Source organism: Pseudophryne corroboree, chromosome 3 (genome assembly GCF_028390025.1).
Source record: "Pseudophryne corroboree isolate aPseCor3 chromosome 3, aPseCor3.hap2, whole genome shotgun sequence".
NCBI lineage: Eukaryota > Metazoa > Chordata > Amphibia > Anura > Myobatrachidae > Pseudophryne > Pseudophryne corroboree.
In genome coordinates, this window is record NC_086446.1 from 483,789,441 (window position 1) to 483,810,550 (window position 21,110).

The 21,110-nt window shown below is 47.4% G+C and overlaps 1 protein-coding gene across 3 annotated transcripts in view; it reads left to right on the forward strand.

The window, feature by feature from the left end:
• RAB11FIP4 (RAB11 family interacting protein 4) overlaps nucleotides 1-21,110 on the forward strand; it is a 123,531-nt gene that overhangs the window by 71,327 nt on the left and 31,094 nt on the right. Inside the window, exons 1-2 of one of the 3 annotated variants that reach the window (XM_063960861.1) lie at nucleotides 19,682-19,699; nucleotides 19,805-19,874. The exons of 1 other annotated variant lie outside the window; for it this stretch is intronic. In XM_063960861.1, coding sequence (XP_063816931.1) covers nucleotides 19,815-19,874 — 60 coding nt within the window. In that variant the 5' untranslated portion in view covers nucleotides 19,682-19,699; nucleotides 19,805-19,814. One more of the 3 variants, XM_063960860.1, reaches the window with a different exon arrangement.

Consider the following 21,110-nt stretch of genomic DNA (forward strand, 5'->3'; position numbering starts at 1 on the left):
CCCCAGTGTAACCTCCAGCCTCAGCCACCAGTGTCACTTCCAGCTCAAGCCCCCGATGTCACTTCCAGCAACAGCTCCCAGCAGGGCCGTTGCTAGGATGTTTGGCGCCCCCCTGCAAACTATGAATTTGCTACCTCCCTCCCATGCATTATAAAGAAACAGGGGTTAGTCTCACAAGGAAGGGGTGTTGCCACACAATAGTACCCACAATTCAAATTACGCCATACAGTAGCACAGTCTAATGCCGGGTACACACTAGACGATATTGTGGACAATGAGCCCGATTCTGACACATCGTTCACAATATCATGTAGTGTGTATGTACTATGTCGCTGACCATGCGCTCCCACGCATCGTCAGCAACATAGGGGGTCATTCCGAGTTGATCGCTAGCTGCATTTGTTTGCAGCGCAGCGATCAGGCTAAAAAATGGCAGTTCTGCGCATGCGTATGCGCTGCAATGCGCATGCGCGACATACGGGCACAACGAACGATGTAGTTTTGCACAGGATCTAGCGATGCATTTCAGTCGCACTGCTTGCCGCAGAGTGATTGACATGAAGTGGGCGTTTCTGGGTGGCAACTGAGCGTTTTCAGGGAGTGTGCGGAAAAACGCAGGCGTGCCAGGAAAAATGCAGGCGTGGCTGGGCGGGTTTGTGACGTCAAATCCGGAACTGAATAGTCTGAAGTGATCGCAAGCGTGGAGTAGGTTTTAAGCTACTCTGAAACTACACAAAAAAATTTTGTAGCCGCTCTGCGATACAACCGTTTGCACTTCTGCTAAGCTAAAATACACTCTCAGTGGGCGGCGGCATAGCGTTTGCATGGCTGCTAAAAACTGCTAGCGAGCGATCAACTCGGAATGACCCCCATAATCCATTGGACCTGCATGCATAACAGACATCGCCAGCGAGGGCCATGTTGCTGAATGCTGCATGGCCCCGCTCCTCCACCCGCTGCTGCTCCATCGCTGCAGATATCAGCAAGTATGTATGCACTTGCCGATGTCGGAACCCTGTCTGGTCCTGTCGCCGCCGATATCGCTGGGAACACACATCGTCTAGTGTGTAACCAGCTTTATTCACATTACACTGCATACATTGCCCCTGATTCACATAACGTCCACGGTAGTAGTGCCCATTACAGATAATGCCCACAGTAATGCAGCTCACGCATAATGCCTACAGTAGTGGCGCTTACGCATAATGCCCACAGTGCCCCTTACATATAATGCCCACAGTAGTGCCCCTTACACATAATGCCCACAGCAGTGCCCCTTACACATAGTGAGCCTTGTCTATACTCCCTTCACCTGGTGAGGCAGTGAATGAGGGATGGGGTAATGATGTGGCATAGCAGGCAGAGCTGGCCTGGTAACCTGTACTAATGATGGGAAGGTGACAGGCTGGATGGAGCACACAGGATGCTGTGGGGAGGGAGATGGGGAGGGGGTGGATGGAGGAGAGGGATATTCTGGCGTTGGCCTGTTACACTCAAACATTCGCTCTCACCCCAGCCCCTCAGCTGCAGCAAATCCTGCTCTGTCTCCAAGACTTCTGCCATGCTTAGGGAGCGGGCATGTCTGAGGACATCAGTACTGTCAGCGGCACCCCTTCCTCCCGTTTTTGGCACATTTCTTATATGTTTTTTGGCAGCTCAGCTCCATCCGATGGCAAAGCTCTGATGCTGCTCCTGCCCAAATAGAGCAGACAGGACTAGGACTGTGGGCATAGTATGAGGCCGGCACAGCAAAGCAAGGAAGGCACTATAGCCCAGCACTGTCCTGTAATGTATACCCCTGCTTACCGCTTTGCGCTGACCCTGCCCGCTCATAACTGCACCACCCAAACACTTCCCCCTCTCATACACTACAACAGACCCCCCCCATACACTACAACTCCAGACACCCCACCCCCGTACACTACATCACCCAAAGACACTCCCAATTGTATCAGTTATCCTCTCCCCATGATACACAGTTACTCACCTTCTCCTGGTAAACAGTTACCCCCCTCCCCATGGTACACAGTTACCCACACCCCATGGTACACAGTAACCCCCCTCCCCATGGGACACAGTTATTTTGCACCATCCTGTCGCTGCTGTCCATCCTGCATGTGCACTGCAGTGCATACGCAGTCATTCAATTATTGTGCTAAAACGCAAAGCAGCGATCAGGTCTGAATCGGGCCCACAGTTACTCCCTCCCCTTCTTCCCCCCCTCCCCATGGTACACTCATCCCTCTTCCCTTCTCCATGGTACACGGTTATTCCCCCCATTCCCCATGGTACACTGTTATCTCCCCATCCCCATGGTACACTGGTGTCTCCCCCCCTCCACCACCACCACCACCACCACCACCACCACCACCACCACGAAGACTTACAGATGTGGTGGAATGTCTCCTCCAGTAGCTCCTGCTGAACATGTCCAGTGACTGCTCAGGGCTCCAGGGGAAGTTCTTGGGGTCTCCAGTGTTCGTATCCTCTGCTACCTCAGCACTTACACTGTGACCTGCTTCGAGTGGGGTTTCTGCCTCTGTAGCTCCTTCGAGCTGGAGATATGATTGAAAGGGGACACCGGGAGCAGACCTGCTGTTACCGGGTGCTCCACCGCCAGGTCACCCCTCATTGTCTATCACTCAACCTGTACCAGGCATGTCCAAACTGCGGCCCTCCAGCTGTTGTGAAACTACATATCCCAGCATGCCCTGACACAGTTTTTCTGTCAAAGAATGCTAAAGCTGTGTCAGGGCATGCTGGGATGTGTAGTTTCTCAACAGCTGGAGGGCCGCAGTTTGGACACACCTGGCCTATACACTCTATACAATAGTATCTGCGCCGAGTGACCAGCGCTGAAGTGTGTCTAGTCCTGCCTTAGCTTACTGCTGCCGGTCATATAGTGTAGTTTGACAGGCGTAGCAAGTGGCAGAGCGGGAAGAGCACCTCTCCAGACTGGCGCCTCCCTACATTACTGACCACGCTGAGCGGGTAGCGCTGACTCTGACCTTAAAGTTACTTCCAGCCTCAGCCTAGTGTCACTTCCAGCCCCAGTGCACTTCCAGGCCTAGACACCAGTGCCCCTTATAGCACCAGCCTTCAATGTGTCACTTCCAACACCACTTCCAAGCCCCAAGTGTATCTTCCAGCCCCAGCCCCCAGTGTATCTTCCAGCCCCAGCCCCCAGTGTATCTTCCAGCCCCAGCCCCCAGTGTATCTTCCAGCCCCAGCCCCCAGTGTATCTTCCAGCCCCAGCCCCCAGTGTATCTTCCAGCCCCAACCCTTGCTCCCAGAGCCCCAATGCATTTCCAGCCCCAGCCCCCAGTGTATCTTCCAGCCCCAGCCCCCAGTGTATCTTCCAGCCCCAACCCTGACTCCCAGAGCCCCAATGCATTTCCAACCCTAGCTCCCAGTGTCACTTCCAGCTCCACATCCAGACCCAGACCCTTAGTGTCACTTCCAGTTCCAGACCCCAGTGTCACTTCCAGCGCTACTTCTAGCCCCAGTGGAACTTCCAGCCCCAGCTACCAAAATCTCTTCCAGCCCCCAGTGTCACTTCTAGAGCTAGCTCACATGGTCTCTTTCAGCCCCAATCACCATTGTCATGCCCAGCCATAAGGTTACTTCCGCCCCCAGTGCACTTTCAGCCCCAGAAACCAGTGTCACTTCCAGCCCCGGCCTTCAATGTGTCACTTCCAGCACCACTTCGAGTCCCCGGTGTCACTTCCAGTCATAGCCCCTAATTTCACTTCCTGTATGTCATATAAGACAGTTGGACTGGGTACTAAATAAATGTTTCTACAAAGTTTCAGCGTCAAACTCCCTGCTGAAGGAAAAACACAACAGACACACAATGGAGAAGAGGTAGGGTCAAGTAATAAGATCATGGCTATTTTTTTAGTAGTAGTACTACTACAGGTACCAGCGGGCCCATTTTTCCGCCGCATGCTGGTACTTGTGGTTCTCCAAGTACCAGCTTGCGGGGGAGGCTTGCTGGGCCTTGTAGTACTGCTACTAAAAACAATATCAAACACTTATCACAAAGGCTATCAGCCCCCCATCCGCAGCCCATTGGATGGGGGGGACAGCCTCGGGCTTCACCCCTGGCCCTTGGGTGGCTGGGGGGGGGACCCCTTGATTGAAGGGGTCCCCACTCCCCCAGGGTACCCCAGCCAGGGGTGACTAGTTGGATATTTGATGCCACGGCCGCAAGGCACTGTATAAAAGTGACCCCGGCTGTGGCATTATCTGTCCAGCTAGTGGAGCCCGGTGCTGGTTTCAAAAATACGGGGGACCCCTACTCTTTTTGTCCCCCGTATTTTTGGAACCAGGACCAGGCGCAGAGCCCGATGCTGGTTGCTTAAATATGGGGGAACCCCTGTCCATTTTTTCCCCATATTTCTGCAACCAGGATCGGCTCAAAGAGCCCGAGGCTGGTTTGCCTTAGGAGGGGGGACCCCACGCAATTTTTTTTCTGTAAATTTAGAACATTTCACCCCCCTTCCCACTGAAAAACATGCACGGATCTCATGGATCCGTGCATGCCTATACAAACACGGGATAAAAAAGGTCTGGTTTTTTTTAGCACTTTTTCACGATTTGTATTTTATCACGGCAGTGTTTGGCTATTGTCGGCAGTGTTTGTGTTTTGCACTTTTTAGTAAATTCCCGATTTCTAGCAAATTGCAGGCGTATTTGACCGATGGTGTATTGATTCGTGATTTTTTCCTAGGACTTCCAAAATATTACGAATGCCCTCATCACTGCCGTGATTTTTGCTTAGTAAATTACCGAGATGACACTTTGATGAAAAAACGGCATCTCGGTCAAAATCGGGACCTTAGTAAATATACCCCATTGTGTCTACTCTGTATGCCCCTGTTTGACATGACAGTATGTCCTATTTTGCCCACTGTCCGGTGCTGCCGTGCACTGTGGCGCCTTATAAAACAATTATATTTGTAAGCAAATAAAACATAAAACTTAACTAGTTAAATTGCATCTGTCACTACACATTGGGGGTCATTCAAAGTTGATCGCAGCAGCAAATTTGTTAGCAGTTGGGCAAAACCATGGGCTTAATTCAGATCTGTTCGCTCGCATGCTATTTTTTGCAGCGCTGCGAACAGATAGACGCCGCCTATAGGGGAGTGTATTTTAGCTTTGCAAGTGTGCGAACGCGTGTGCAGCCGAGTACTATAAAAACAGTTTGTGCAGTTTATGAGTAGCCCTGACCTTACGCAGCCGCTGCGATCACTTCAGCCTATTCGAGCCCGGAATTGATGTCAGACACCCGCCCTGCAAACGCCTCGACACGCCTGCATTTTTCCAAACACTCCGAGAAAACGGTCAGTTGACACCCACAAATGCTCTCTTTCTGTCAATCACCTTGCGTTCGGCTGTGCGAATGGATTATTCACTAGAACCAGTGCACAGCAACAATCTGCTTTGTACAAGTACGACGCGCCTGCGCATTGCGGTGCATACGCATGCGCAGTAGTTACCTGATCGCTGCGCAGTGAAAAACGCTAGCGAGCGAACAGATCTGAATTAGGCCCCATATGCACTGGGCGGGTTATATTGTTTCTGTGCAGGGTAAATAATGGCTGCTTTATTTTTACACTGCAATTTAGATTTCAGTTTGAACACACCCCACTCAACTTTAACTCTCTCTGCACATGTTATATCTGCCCCCCTGCAGTGCACATGGGTTTGCCCAACTGCTAACAAATCTGCTGCTGCGATCAACTCTGAATTAGGCCCATTGGGGTTCATTCCGAGTTGATCGCTCAATAGCAACTTTTTGCAGCGCTGTGATCAGGTTAAAACTCTGCAAAACTGCGCATACGTATGCACCGCAATGTGCAGGCGCGTCGCACGGGTACAAAGAGGATCGGTGCTGGGCGATGGATTTAACGAAGAATCCATTCGCACAGACGATCACAAGGTGATTGACAGAAAGAGGGCGTTTATGGGTGTCAACTGACCGTTTTCTGGGAGTGTTTGGAAAAACGCAGGCATGTCCAAGCGTTTGCAGGGCGGGTGTCTGACGTCAATTCCGAGACCGACAGGCTGAAGTCATCACAGTGGCTGAGTAAGTCCAGAGCTACTCAGAAACTGCAAAAAAACATTTTGTGCCGTCGGCTACAAAAGCGTTTGCACACTTGCAAAGCGAAAATACACTCCCCCATAGGCGGCGTCTATCTGATCGCAGCACAGCAAAAAGTTGCTAGCGAGTGATCAACTCGGAATGACCCCCATTGCTGGAGGCGGCTATTTTTGCAAACTGAACTGATCTCTATAAAAATAAAAATAAATTATTCAATGTGTGTCTGAGCATCTGTTTCCTGGTTAATTGATAGGCTATGTTCTCATGCTTATTAGTTACACTGTACCTATCTGTCTGCTGACAACAGGTGATCTTACGAGACAGATCGGAAAATTATACATCCCATCCGTGAGCCAAAGATGTGGGGAATCCAGACAGACCTATAACACAGGAAGTTAACTAGATACAAAATCAGACCAGTGACAGTGTGGTCATATGTGCAGTATTAGAGAATTTCCCTTTCAGATGATGATGTCCAGTAATGGACTGACTTTCCCTCTTGGATTTCCTGGATAGTGTGTTTACAGGAAGTATCTGGTGAAGGAAGAATGGGGTCCAGCCATAGCAATCTGACTTCCCCTCATTGTCCCATCAGTCAGGGAACCATGAAAACAAGATAACAGGAATGCTTGCAAATCGCTGACTTGCAGTTTCTGTACAGGGTTATACATAATAGATGCTCGTTGAATGGTGTATTATGGGAGTTATTCAGAGATGGACGCAGATTGTGCATCCGCGGCAAGATCTGTGTCCATCTATTCACATGCTGGGGGCCGCCCAGCACAGGGCAAGGCTGTCCAGCATGTGTGCGGTGCCACCTCGCGATGTGTTCGCAATTATTGATTTGTGGTCGACCCCTGTCTGTGTAGCATTGCCTGCACTGGCAGGCGGTTCGGCGGCATTTTTTTTTTTTGGAGCAGCTGCGTGTCCGGACCATGCCCGTCAAACGTCACGTCGACGGCACCCGCCGTCGATCACCGTACAGTACATTGTGATGGTTTGCGTTACACTATGACCAGTGCGCAGACCAGATGGATGCAACCGCTGCATGCGAATGCAGCGACTGACTGTGTCCATCTCTGATTTGCCTTCAGCATTGAATACTGAGAGGATCCGACAGTTCAGCATTCAATACTGGCCGCAAATGGCCAGCATTGCGACAATGCAGATTTGACTTGTTAACAAGTCGAATCTTCATTACCCTTAAGTTGTCGGAAGCAGCCGTGCTTCCGACAGAAGCACGTGAATCGGCGAGTAACTCCCCGATCCACGTTTTTTCGACAAGTGCCCGTTTTTCCGACAGTCGGAAAAATGGCACTCGCATTGAATAGGTCGTATGCAAATTCGACCTATTCCTGTCGGAAAGTGCCAGTATTTTCGACTGTCAGAAATTCCCGGCACAAATTGAATAGACCCCTATATCTACATTGTCTTATAGACATGCAAATCAGGCCTAATTCATGTTTGTAATAAATTGCCTTGAGGCTGTGTAATTCCGTGTAACTAAAATTCAGTTGCAGCAGGAGGCATCCGCAGGAGATAGACGCCTCCTGCATGCATTTGCGATATCCGAATGCTGCTCCTGAGGATGCAGCCTTGAATTTGTGATGTATTTGGCACTGGTCAGCCTGCGTAAGTTGAAACGTACTTAGGGGGTCATTCCGAGTTGATCGCTAGCTGCATTTGTTCTCAGCGCAGCGATCAGGCTAAATAATGGCAGTTCTGCGCATGCGTATGTGGCACAATGCGCATGCGCGTTGTACGGCCACAACGAACGATGTAGTTTTGCACAGGGTCTAGCGATGCATTTCAGTCGCACTGCTGGCCGCAGAGTGATTGACATGAAGTGGGCGTTTCTGGGTTTCAACTGACCGTTTTCAGGGAGTGTGCGGAAAAACGCAGGCGTGCCAGGAAAAACGCAGGCGTGGCTGGGCAAACGCTGGGCGGGTTTGTGACGTCAAATCCGGAAATGAGTAGTCAGAAGTGATCGCAAGCACTGAGTAGGTTTTGAGCTACTCTGAAACTATACAAAAAAATTTTGTAGCCGCTCTGCGATATAACCGTTCGCACTTCTGCTAAGCTAAAATACACTCCCAGTGGGCGGCGGCTTAGCGCTTGCACGGCTGCTAAAAACTGCTAGCGAGCGATCAACTCGGAATGACCCCCTTAGGCTGGCCGTCAGATCCAGACACCCGAGTCTCGTAAGTTTGCATTCGATGTCGCAGACCATTTATCTGTCACGCCTACAAAACAGGGCGTTTGTGAGCAGTGCTGCGTGTGTGTGTCCCAAATACCACAGCATGTCAGTCATGTTGCAGTTGACTGGGGACTGAGGGGATTATTTAGGTTGCGTCGCTTTGCCAATGCACATGCGCAAGTCCCATCCTGCGTGTGCGCAACCAGCCAATACGCTGCGAACGCCTCTGCCTGAAGGATAGCAACAGAGTGTCGCGGGGGCAACACGGGGAAAACGGGGGCAGGTCAGCTGCATTTACAGGGCTGCGTGACATCACACGCAGCCGCTCCAATGTATAAAATGCCAGCGGATCTCCTGCATACACAGCCTAGCTGTGGCTGCAGGGGGTTGTCCACAGTTGCTGCGACCGCAATTAAATTGCAGTCGCAGCTACTGGGCGGGGCATTATGCATTCTGGGCGACCTTGCCCTGCGATGGGCGGCCCCCAGCACACGAGAGAACGGATTGCAGATTCTGCTGAATTAGGCCCATAGTTGTTTATAGAGTTTATAATGCAGTGTCTGCAGGAGGCAGATTGTACTCTTATCAGAGCCAGAACAGTTGATAATAGACACACTCCCCACTGTGTAATCACAACACTAACGCAGCAACTGACCTTTTGTCAGCGATGTTAATGGACTATGGAGTTGAAAGAGCTGGGGAGGAGTTACCCACTATAAGATCTGTCTCCCACAGCACACAGCCTGATGTAAGCAGTCACAATCTATCAGTGTTACCACTTAGGTATATATGTAATTGGCAGGATTAATCCCTTAAGTCATTTATTTAATACTGAGCTACTTGTTCCGATACTAGTCCGGCTTATAGCCACAAAGACTAGGGGGGATATCCAATTATCCCCTTTAAAACATCGGGTCCGAAAAACGGCCGTTTTCAGGCCGTTTATTGGACTTTTTTTCCGATATTTCACCGATTTTTCTTTACAGGCTATCCTGTTAAATCACGTGTAAAAACAAAAATCTTTTCTCCCGAAAACACACAGGTTCAGTGAAACCTGTGTGTTTTCGGGTGAAACAGCCCCGTTTTCGGACAAAAACGGGGCTGTTTCCGGAGACAAAACCGGGGCTAATTGGATATCCCCCTAGAACACAGAGCCGCTAATACTGACACAGTGACAGCGGGTGGAAAAAAATAAAATACAAGAGTAAGGGACATTTCGGTGGTGCACATGTAGTACATGGACGTACAGTATCATAACCAAAGTGCTACTTACAATATCTATTATCTCTGGGAAGCAAATTATTTTGCTGAGTAAAATACAAGTAGAAACACAGATACAGACCAGTAAAAATTCATGTACATAGGGCCTGACTCAGAGATGCACACAAATGCCACAGCAGCCATGAATGTGTATGTAGTGGCTGTGCAAACATATGCAAATGTAGCAGATGCTGGGATATGCATGGACATGCCCACTGGAGGCATCTCTGACCCGTCTCCTGCGAACACAGATGCTACCATCTGACGCCATCTGAGTAGCCCTATATGGTTGCACAGCATGGCTGCTGGAAGTAAGAAGCCGGAGCCATAGGGGGTCTTTCCGAGTTGATTGCTCGCTAGCTACTTTTAGCAGCCGCCCACGGCGGAGTGTATTTTCGCTTTGCAAGTGTGCGAATGCATGTGCAGCCGAGTGGTACAAAAACATTTTGTGCAAAACAAGACCAGCCCTGTAGTTACTTATTCTGTGCGATGATTGCAGCGACAAAGGTCCCGGAATTGACGTCAGATACCCGCCCTGCAAACGGCTGGACACGCCTGCATTTTCCCCAAACACTCCCAGAAAACGGTCAGTTGACACCCATAAATGCCCTCTTCCTGTCAATCTCCTTGCGATCGGCTGTGCGAATGGACTCTTCGCTAGATCCAGTGCACAGCAGCGATGCTCATTGTGCCCGTACGACGTGCGCGCGCATTGCGGCGCATACGCATGCGCAGTTTTGCCATTTTTTTACCTGACCGCTGCGCTGCGAAAATCGGCAGCGAGCGATCAACTCGGAATGACCCCCGTTGTTCTGTGGCGGTGTGTACAGGAACGCAGTTGCAAGCTGTGACACGCCCCTGAAATGGTACAGCCACACCTGTGTACGAGTCGCCACTGCCCCGTTACTTCTCACAAACGCACCCTTACTGTCAATCACTGCAACCAACGTCACAACACCATTGCAGTACATGCGCTCTGTTGGTGAGCACACCTTATGTTGATCCTTTTCTTTTTTTCAGTCATATAGGGATAAGTAAAGAGAGCACCCCCAATAATTGAAAAAGGAATGCTTGCACGCAGTGATTAATTAGACCTCAGTGATTAATTAGACCTGGTAACTTATCCTGCTGTATTGGAGTGATACTGTATGTAAACCACATAGCCTGGACTGTGTGATCATCTGTGTGTACAAAGTTAGAAAATATTTCCACCAGAAAACGAGTGATTTGCAGTAGTAAAAGTAATGCAGCGTGCACAGACCAGGTTCTGACTGGTATCATTCAGCATTGTATTTATGACACCCAGTGACCAGGGAGCTTGTCTGGTTACAGTGTAATAGTCCAGAAACGTATGCAGGTAACTGCTGGAGGTCACCGAGTGTTTGAGAATTTACTCTGTGTTACTCAGCAACCTGGGGGAGGGGAGACAAAGGGAGGAGGAGGGGGAAGGGGGCAAGGCCTGTGCCCGCAGTCTCTGTGCATAGAGAACACAATCTGACACACATTTGCATATGTGATGTTTCTGCATGGTTGCCGTGATAATAATGGTCTAGTGTCAGGCTAGACGCAAAGCATTGTGGGTCAGGTTGTGTGACTGAATGCGGTGTATATTACAGCTCCAGCTATGTTCTGCCTACTTCTGACCTAATATGTATTACATGGACAAGTAATTCAGTCACCACACAATGATGAATAACTTGTAAAGCTGACACAATGTTCAGTTAGTTTCATGCTGTGTTGTAATTAAGTACTCCCCTTCTTTTTATAAAGTCCAAATGATAGATAATATAACAATTGCATCCTACATGCAGAAGAATACATTTTTTTATTGTGCAATTGGACAATAATGAAAAAGACAAGGGTCTATGGCCCTCATTCCGAGTTGATCGCTCGCTAGCTGTGTTTAGCAGCAGTGCAAACGCTAGACCGCCGCCCTCTGGGAGTGTATCTTAGCTTAGTAGAAGTGCGAACGAAAGGTTAGCAGAACTGCTCGAAAAATTTTTCATGCCGTTTCTGAGTAGCTCCAGACCTACTCCTACCTTGCGATCACTGCTGACAATTTAGTTCCTGTTTTGACGTCACAAACACGCCCTGCGTTCGGCCCACCACTCCCCCGTTTTCCCAGGCATGCCTGCAATATCTTCTGACACGCCTGCGTTTTTTAGCACACTCCCGGAAAACGGTCAGTTACCTCCCAGAAACGCCCCTTTCATGTCAATCACTCACCGATCAGCCGAGCGACTGAAAACAGTCGCTCGACCTTGTGTAAAAATGCATAGTTTTGTGTGAAAGTACTTCGCGCGTGCGTACTGCGGCCCTTACGCATGCGCAGAACAGCCAATTTTTTGCCTGATCGCTGTGCTGCGAACAACGGCAGCTAGCGATCAACTCGGAATGAGGGCCTATGTACTAAGCCTTGGAGAGAGATAAAGTGGAAGGAGATAAAAGCACCAACCAATCAGCTCCTAACTATCATGTCACAGGCAGTGTTTGGAAAATGACAGGAGCTGGTTGGTTGGTACTTTATCTCTGTCCACTTTACCTCTCCACAAAGCTTAGTACATAGACCCCAAATTCAGTTATAAGTGAAAGTCGCCTGGCTTCTGCGCATTAACTACAGAAAGCAGATTCTGCTTACACATGTGGAGGTGTAAGCAGAATCTGAGGATAGCAGCATGTGGCTATATGAATCTGCCCCTGTGGTCAAACCATTCGAACCTGGGAATTGATACACATTTCCCTATTTTCAAGACATTTGGTCTTTGTCTTGTGCAGTTTTTCTTATCTAAGCAATAATAATGTATGCTGAAAATGAGAAACAAAATCATTATGCAGAATAAGGTAGTACTATGTAGTTATATCTGGTTGGGGTTATGTGGCCGGCGCTCGGGATCCCGGCAGTCAACAGACAAATGCCGGGATACCGTCCGCTAGAATGCCGGCAGGGAGGGCGAGCGCAGTGAAGAGCTGCGGGCTTGGTGGTTCTATTCCCACTCTATGGGTGTCGTGGACACCCATGACAGGGATAGTCCCCGTTAGCCGGTATTCTGGCTGGCGGCATTGTCAGTCTTCGGGATCCTGCTGTCGGTATGCTGACCGCCAGGATCCCGTATGCCGGCTCGTAACCGCATCCCGTTATATCTACCATACAGACAGAGGGATGGGGTACTGTGCATGTGTCCACACATACAGAATAACCACATACTGGGGAGATTCAAGTGTTTGAAAAGTCAGTTGGGAGTCTGTTTTTTCCTATCTAATAGACAGGAAAAACCAGACACCCAACCGACTTTTCAAACATTTTAATTTCCCCCAATGAAGGAATGCAGTCAGGATCCTGGCAGTCTGGATTACTAAAAGCGGCATCCCAACAGATCCCCAATGGTTAGTATGGGCGGGGTTAGGGTTAGGCACTAGTGGGAGGGTTAGGCTGCAGGAGGTGTGGTTAGGGTTAAGCTGCACAGGGGGTGGGGGGTTGTTGGGGCTAGGCTGTGAGGTGGGGGCAGTTAGGGTTAAGCTGCTGGAGGGGATAGTTAGGGTTAAAATAAGTACTGGGATCTATTGTGTTTTTGACAGTCCGGATGTTGCCTTCAGCATCCCGACCATCAGAATTTAAACTGCTGGGATATCGTACCCAACCCATACTGAGAATTCTTACTGTGCATGTGTCCACACCTACAGAATAATAACATGCTGAGAATTACATCTAATATACAGAAAGAGGAATGAATACAATGCATGTGACCTCACATGAACACCCTATCGGAATATTTTAGATGGGAACCAGTCCGCAAGTAACTTAACATTACCTTATCTAAACTAAAGATACTGACAACTATGGGGGTAATTCCAAGTTGATCGCAGCAGGAATTTTTTTAGCAGTTGGGCAAAACCATGTGCACTGCAGGGGGGGCAGATATAACATGTGCAGAGAGAGTTAGATTTGGGTGGGTTATATTGTTTCTGTGCAGGGTAAATACTGGCTGCTTTACTTTTACACTGCAATTTAGATTGCAGATTTAACTCACCACACCCAAATCTATCTCTCTCTGCACATGTCATATCTGCCTCCCCTGCAGTGCACATGGTTTTGCCCAACTGCTAAAAAATTTCCTGCTGCGATCAACTTGGAATTACCCCCTATATTGGCATTAAAAATTGGTCAGCCTTTATATTTAAAAAACAAACAAAACTTATGGTGGTAAAAGAAAGAATGGCAGCTACTCAGTGACAACCCGTCTTATGCCAACAAGATGATGACAACCAACTTACAGGGCCAATTGTCCTTAGCAGCGGCATGTGCTAGGTTACCATAACAAAATGGTCCGTCCGGAAACCTGTCGTCGCTGACCCCAGTATGATGGAATCAGACTAATCAATGTACTGGAGGGGAGTGCACCTAGATAACTACTGGAAGGTCAACAGACAACAAAGGGAAAAATAGGGAGGGAGTCTGAAGAAAAAAAAAGCAGAACCCTACCTAAACTATACTAACCAGTTTCCCCTCTGATACCTCTTTCACACATGCGACCTGGGAATTTCCGGGGTCTATCAAGCCGGGAAATTCTTGGGGTCTCAGCCTGACCTTTTACACATACCAAAACCCTGTGTCAATTATTATTATTATTATTATCCTTTATTTATATGGCGCCACAAGGGTTCCGCAGCGCCCAATTACAGAGTACATGAATAATCAAACAGGAAATAGGAAAACAGCAACTTACAGTTGATGACAGTATAGGACAAGTACAGGGTAAATAAACAGTTACATCAGCAGATGACACTGGAATAAGTATCAGGTGGCAGAAGACTGCTGGAGTTGATGCAGTTGAAGATAATTAAAGTAAGAAAGGATAAGCACATGAGGGAAGAGGGAAGAGGGCCCTGCTCGTGAGAGCTTACATGCGCGCTCACATGCAAAAACCCAAGTGTTTTCTGCATGTGTGAAAAGGGTTTATGCACACTTCTCTACAACATTGTGTGTGGGTGAGGGGTCTCGGCAAAGCAGATGGGCAGAGTAAAATAGGCAGTGGATTGGAACAGAGCAACAGTCAGGATGGAAAGCGGAGCAGTGGATAGAGAGGTGGCAGAGCATAGCAGGGTCCTTTACTAGTATAGAATAATAAAATAATGCAGGACCAGCTGTGTGAAACTGCAGAACGCGCACGGCTTAGCATGCTGAGCTTCAGTTGGATGTTTGAGCCAAGGAGGTCTATGTCACACCACATTGTGTACTTAGGGGGAAAGACTGGGCACTAGGACTCTTCCAGCGCCGATCTCTGATTTGCGTCCAGTGTGGCCATTATAGATATAATCTCAACTACAAGTGCACAGCCTCCACAGGTTCTGTCTGCACCCTGCATCTCATAACAACCTGGTCTTAGGTACACACATATATTTACATTATTAATTGGAGACCCTGCTGTGTAGCATATTTTAAATTGGGGGCACTTATGTGTCACATATGAATATGGGGTACATATGTGTGGCATATCATCAATTGGGGGCACTACTCTGTTGCATATGATGTGGGTGTCACAGATGTGTGGCAGATGAGTTGGGTTCACTGCTATCTTGCATATTATGAATTGGGGGCACAGCTCTGATGCATGTTATCATTTGGGGGCACTGTTGTGGCATATGTATTGGGGACACTGATACATGGCATACTACGAATTTAGGACACAGATGTGAAGCATATTATGAATTTGAGGCACAGATTTTTTTAATATTTTAATTGGGGACACTATTCCGAGGCATATTATCAATGGAGGCACAGATGTGTGGCATATTATAAATTGGGGGCACTACTCTGAGGCATACGTGTGGCATATTGTGAATCGGTGGCACCGCTATGAGACCTATTATCACTTATACCCCTTTCAGACTGACAGAGCCGGTCACACCCGAGAATGTGTTCCTGGATGCATCCCGGTACACAACCCGCGAATGAACCCTTTCACACCGCACTTAGACCTGGGATCGACCCAAGACAGCCCCGTTTACACTGATCCCGGGAAATCCCTGCAAATACATATGTATGTCATTAGAAATTGACATTTTTCTGGCTCACATAGATGAGGTCACAATAGGCAAGCAAAGAGAGAACTGCTTTTTCAGAGTCTTCATTTTATTAACAACTTGCAATTGTGTCCGGATAATTCCTCTGGCTTCAAGCAGCTTTGCATTGTTCTTATAAACCAGGGGTGGGGAACCTTTTTTCTACCAAGGGCCATTTGGATATTTATAAAATCCTTCGGGGGCCATACAAAAATTATCAACTTAAAAATTAGCCTGCCCCCAGTTATACCCCATTAGATATGCCCCCAGTCAGTTGTTATGCCCCATTAGATATGCCCCCAGTCAGTTGTGTCCCCTAGTAGCGCCGCTTACACACACATTAAAAGAAAAAAAAAACCACAATACTCACTAGCCTCGGTCCTGTTTCCGGACCGCTGTCTGCCCGCTCCTCGGAACTATGGGAGCGCTGCATATGTACACTGCCTGAGCTGGAAGCTGGAGTTCAGGAGTGAGCTCCTGCCTCCGGCTGCTGATGAGAAGGAGCCAGGCGCCCACTGGTAACAAAATATCAGCAGGTGCCCAGCATCTCCCTCGATTAGGTGAGCCTGGCCGGGCCTGATCAAGTGGCTTTGCGGGCCTTATACGGCCCGCGGGCCTGAGGTTCCCCACGCCTGTTATAAACAATAGCATCCTTCACTGTGCCTGTTATCTATCTCTTTATTTCATCCTCCCCCTTTATGCTGAGCAGCTCTCTGATCTCTTGATTTGTCCAGGCCACCATATTGCCCGTCTCCTCCGCATCCAGGGCTTCTCCTCCGGTTCCCGGGCTCTGGATGATGACATCATCTTTTCTGAGCCCAAGAAAGCTCCAATGAGAGGCATTTTAACAGTCCCGTGTACTGAATACCGGGTTGGGCCCATTCACACTGCACTGCATCCCGGGTCGATTCCGGATTCAACCCAGGTCAAGACCTGGGATGAAATGCCGGGACGCTCGACCCGGGATATTCTATCAGGACCCTTCCACACTAAGCAAATTCCTGGGTGGATGCGTGTTCATGTGCAGTGACGCAGGAAATATTTGTCAGTCTGAAAGGGGTATTAGAGGCACTACTGTGTGGAATACTATGAATTGGGACCACAGATGTGTTCCATACGACTTGGGGACACTGCTGGTTGCATTATTATGCATCTCATTACAGTGAGAAAAAAAAAGGGATCTAATATTAAAAATACATTTATTTCAATATTATAATTTTTGTAAGGATTTTACTCAGCAAAGAACCATTAACCAATTGCTGGGTGGCTGAGAAAATTATTTTTTGGCCTTCCATTCAAAGTCATTGGGCAGGATTAAAGTGTTCCTCCCTTCCTTCTGCCCCCTATCGCACCCGCCGGCAGTATTCTAATATTACTGCCGACAACTTCATTTCAGCTCGCTACCCCGGAGGTAGCGAGCTGAAATGCGTATAAAGAGACTCGTTTGGGCGCCCAAACTTGGCTCTTCACGATCGCGCCCATTACTTTAGTTGGGTTTAGGTACTTACGCGCTTAAACCAGACTGTAATGAGCGCAATCAGCGTGATATCGGTGCACATTTGCATATCACCCCGCTATCTCCCGTCACTTTAGACGGGCGATAACGGGTGCGCTATGATTTGAATCCGGACCATTATCTTAATATAGAACTCCAAGAAAAACTTAGTACACCCCGCCCTAAAGAGTACCAGCCCGATGCTGAAAAGCAGTAGGAGCTTTTCTAGTGCCCCTGGCCATAAGGTATCTGAATGTGCATATACAGTATATTGTAAGCACAAGTATGCACCGACAGCCTGTGAGTATTCTTTCGTGCTGGTGCTTGTAAAACTATAAGGGGTATATTTAATAAGGTGCGGGTTTATAGAAGTATAGATGTTGCCCATAGCAACCAGATTTCAGCTATTGTCTTCTAGAAGATGCTAGATAAATTATAAGTAGAATCTGATTGGTTGCTATGGGCTACTATAAACCTGCATCTTAGTAAATATACCCCTGTGTGCCAGCATGCACATGTGTACCAATGATCGCAGGTAAGGACAATTGTGAATTTGATTCTACCTGATCTAATTCAACATATGTCTAGATGTTGTACTTTTAGGCTTTCCTTTCTTAAGCTGCAGCCTACAGGTTTCTAATGGAACGGACAGATCTAATAAAATCGGTATCCTAAAATTAGCCCGTCTTCCAAACCCATCACAAATTTAGTAATGCCCTGCCTTTGATTACCAGATACCTGCAAAGTAATAGCCCAGACTGGTATATCAACAGATATTAGAGCACAATTATCCATAATAAAGAAAGCATAAATTCACAGTGTACAGTAGCTAATAGTACCTTACATATAGAGAACTAAAAATAAATCAATTACACAATGAGACAGGTTACATAATGTACACTGTATTCTTCCATCCAGTACATGTGCCCTAATGGTACGGGCACAGAGCTCATACGTAACAATTATAGACAGTTGGGGTTGATCTGATTGTTATTGTGATATGAATTATAATCTTTTAGAATGTCACAGCCAGATATAGACACATTTGTAGACACATTTGCAGACACAATGTAGACACATTTGCATGCAGTGCTCCAGGTACATAATAGCTGAAATGTTGCCCTGGTTATTGGTCACGACACAGATCAGTTCTGTCCACTGTTATCATGTTATATGACTTATTATGGGATGCACTGCAGTCATTGGGGGGAATTCAAATGTTTTAAAAGTCAGTTGGGTGTCTTTTTCCCCTGTCTATTAGATAGGAAAAAAACAGACACCCAACTGACTTTTCAAACAATTGAATACCCCCCATTATGTCCACACCACAATGTTATGATGTCGACATTGTTTAAATATCCGCATATGCAGAATGTCGACATATTAAATGCGGACATTCTGCATGGGTTAGTCTGCAGCAGTAGAGGGTTTAGTTTAGACTATGGGAAGGGAGTGATAGGGTTAGGGACTAAGGGAAGAGAGACCTGGAAGACAAAACTGGAGCCACCAGGCCCGCCAAACCAGGTAAGTCACCACTAGTTCAACTGGGATGTTTTGCCAATATTCTGATCATGTCGACATATCATTACTGTTAACATGGCCAATTATGTCGACATTACAACGGTGTCAACAGTATGGATGTCGACAAAATATACTGAACTCCTTATTTACATATTAGATGCAGGATCAATTTAGTAATGGAAAACAATAAGGAAGTACATTGTTAATATCATTAAATTAATAACTTCATAGACGGTACAAGTGATCAGGACATTTTTGGTCTAGTAATAATGCAAATGCAAGGAAGAGAACCATTTTGCAGAAGTGTTGTGGGCGTGTAGTCAGAGTTGCGTCCTGCTCTTACCTACTCGCATGGTGTCAGGGAGTCTGTTTCAGATGAATCTCTTGCACTTATCCTCCCATACACCAGCGATGGATTGCGGTGATATTTCGGGGGAACGGGAATATTAAACATGTTTAACAATCCTGATCACTGATCCCCGCAGGGATCACAGAATTGGGCAAATTTAACATGATTAATTTCCAAGATACTCCGGCGGATCGCCAATCATCAATGCCCGCCGATTGGTACATCTGGTCGGTGGATTGTCAGGGCTGCCGTTATCGAGGGATCGCACCCGTAGATGTACTGTACCACTTAAGTGCAGAAACTAGTGAAGATAGTAAGCTATGTGGGCAAAATTATCTATTTGTTTATTAGACACTATATAGCTACTACATCTGAACAATGGTAATTTCAGCAGGCTACAGGGACAGAACAGGAGTACATCATTAATAAGTGTGACTTCTCCCTCCAGCCGGGGATATTTCTGTGTAAATTGTGGAAGTTAAGCACTGTTTCCTTTAAGTCATCGTGAGTGGGAGTGTGATCACTTGCAGTGTGTGTGGGGGAGTGGAAAGGGGGGGTTAACCGAAACTCTGCATCCTCCTCCCCCTCCCTCTTAGCCTTACACAGAGTCTGATGACATCAGACTTGATAGACAGTCCCAGCCAGAGCTTGTCTCTAAGCAACAGGGACATGGGGCGGGCTGAGATTTGAAGCCTCTCCTTGCACAGGGTGAGTGTGTTCATTGTGGTGTGGCTGTAGGATTCCAGTACAAAGCCTTCATTATTGGCCCTTTAGCCACTGCTAACACATCGTGTGCCTGGGATATTATTGCAGTGAGGAGTGAATGTCGGCCTTGGTTACACACAGACATCCTTATGCCAGCCCTACCCATCTCCGCAACAAGGTAAGGGATTGTTCATGATCCATAGCAGTGTCCTGAGTCTGCCACACTGCCCTGTCTATCATCAGCCTGGTTCTTGTTATGCTATTAGTCACCAATATTCTGGTTAGCCTGTTTACAGTCATCTCCGCTCCATTCATGCAACTAGGGCTGTACATACTCATTCTTGTTATACTGTTTCTATCCTCCCTGATTCTTGTTGTATTTACTCAGATACATGTATACCTGTTTGTAGACACCCAGCTATGTGTTTGTAGACACCCAGCTATGTTGCATTGTTTATATTTACCCAAATTCTTATTACATGTTTATAAATCACCCAGATTCTGGTAATATTTACTATCACCCCAATACAAGCGCCACTGTCTTTAATCTCTCCTATTCCTGTTACATAGTATGTACAGAATTATATGTGTACGGTTTGCATGTTTTATTATGCAATATTTAACAGCAGTACAATGAACACAATACAGGTACACAGCCTGCACATTCTGCTATATTATGGAAATCCAGAAACTGTTAATAAGTGACTCGGAAAATGTGCCAATATAGAAATTGTGATGCCTTCCCCAAGGGGCAATGGGGCCTTCTCATAATTGGAGATATCTTAATATACTGTAAACTGTAAGATATGAGTTGCTGACTGTAATGGAAGCTAGGGCTCCAGTATCTCTGTATCAAGGACAGGATTTTTCAGTAGATCCATATGCTTGAACAAAGGAAATTTAATTGGAAATGGTTATAAATATTAATGTTTCTGACAACATTGCTCCCAATCTAGCTGTGTTAAGGTGGGTACACACTGGCCGATATATCGGCGGTTCTATTGAACGGCCGATATATTGCGGTTCCGTCGGCCAGTGTGTACAGGCGATATGTGTGTTAACTCCGTCGTTTACAGACATATCGCGCTGGCTCTGTAGCACAGCCGACGGCCAATATATCTACCGATATATTGGCGCATCGCTGTCCGGCCGCCCGTACACATGCTGCGGCGGCCGGTGGTGATTGACAGCTGAACTGGGCGGGCATGTGTACACGCACGCCCAGTTCATGACGTCAGTCCCCGACGGATCGGCCAGTGTGTATGCACAGCACACTGCCCGATCCATCCATAGATATATCTGCAGATCAATTGATCTGCAGATATATCTATCAGTGTGTACCCAGCTTTACGCACAGACCCTGTCCCAAAGAACCAACAATCTAGCAGTGTAAAGCACAGACCCCATCTCAAGA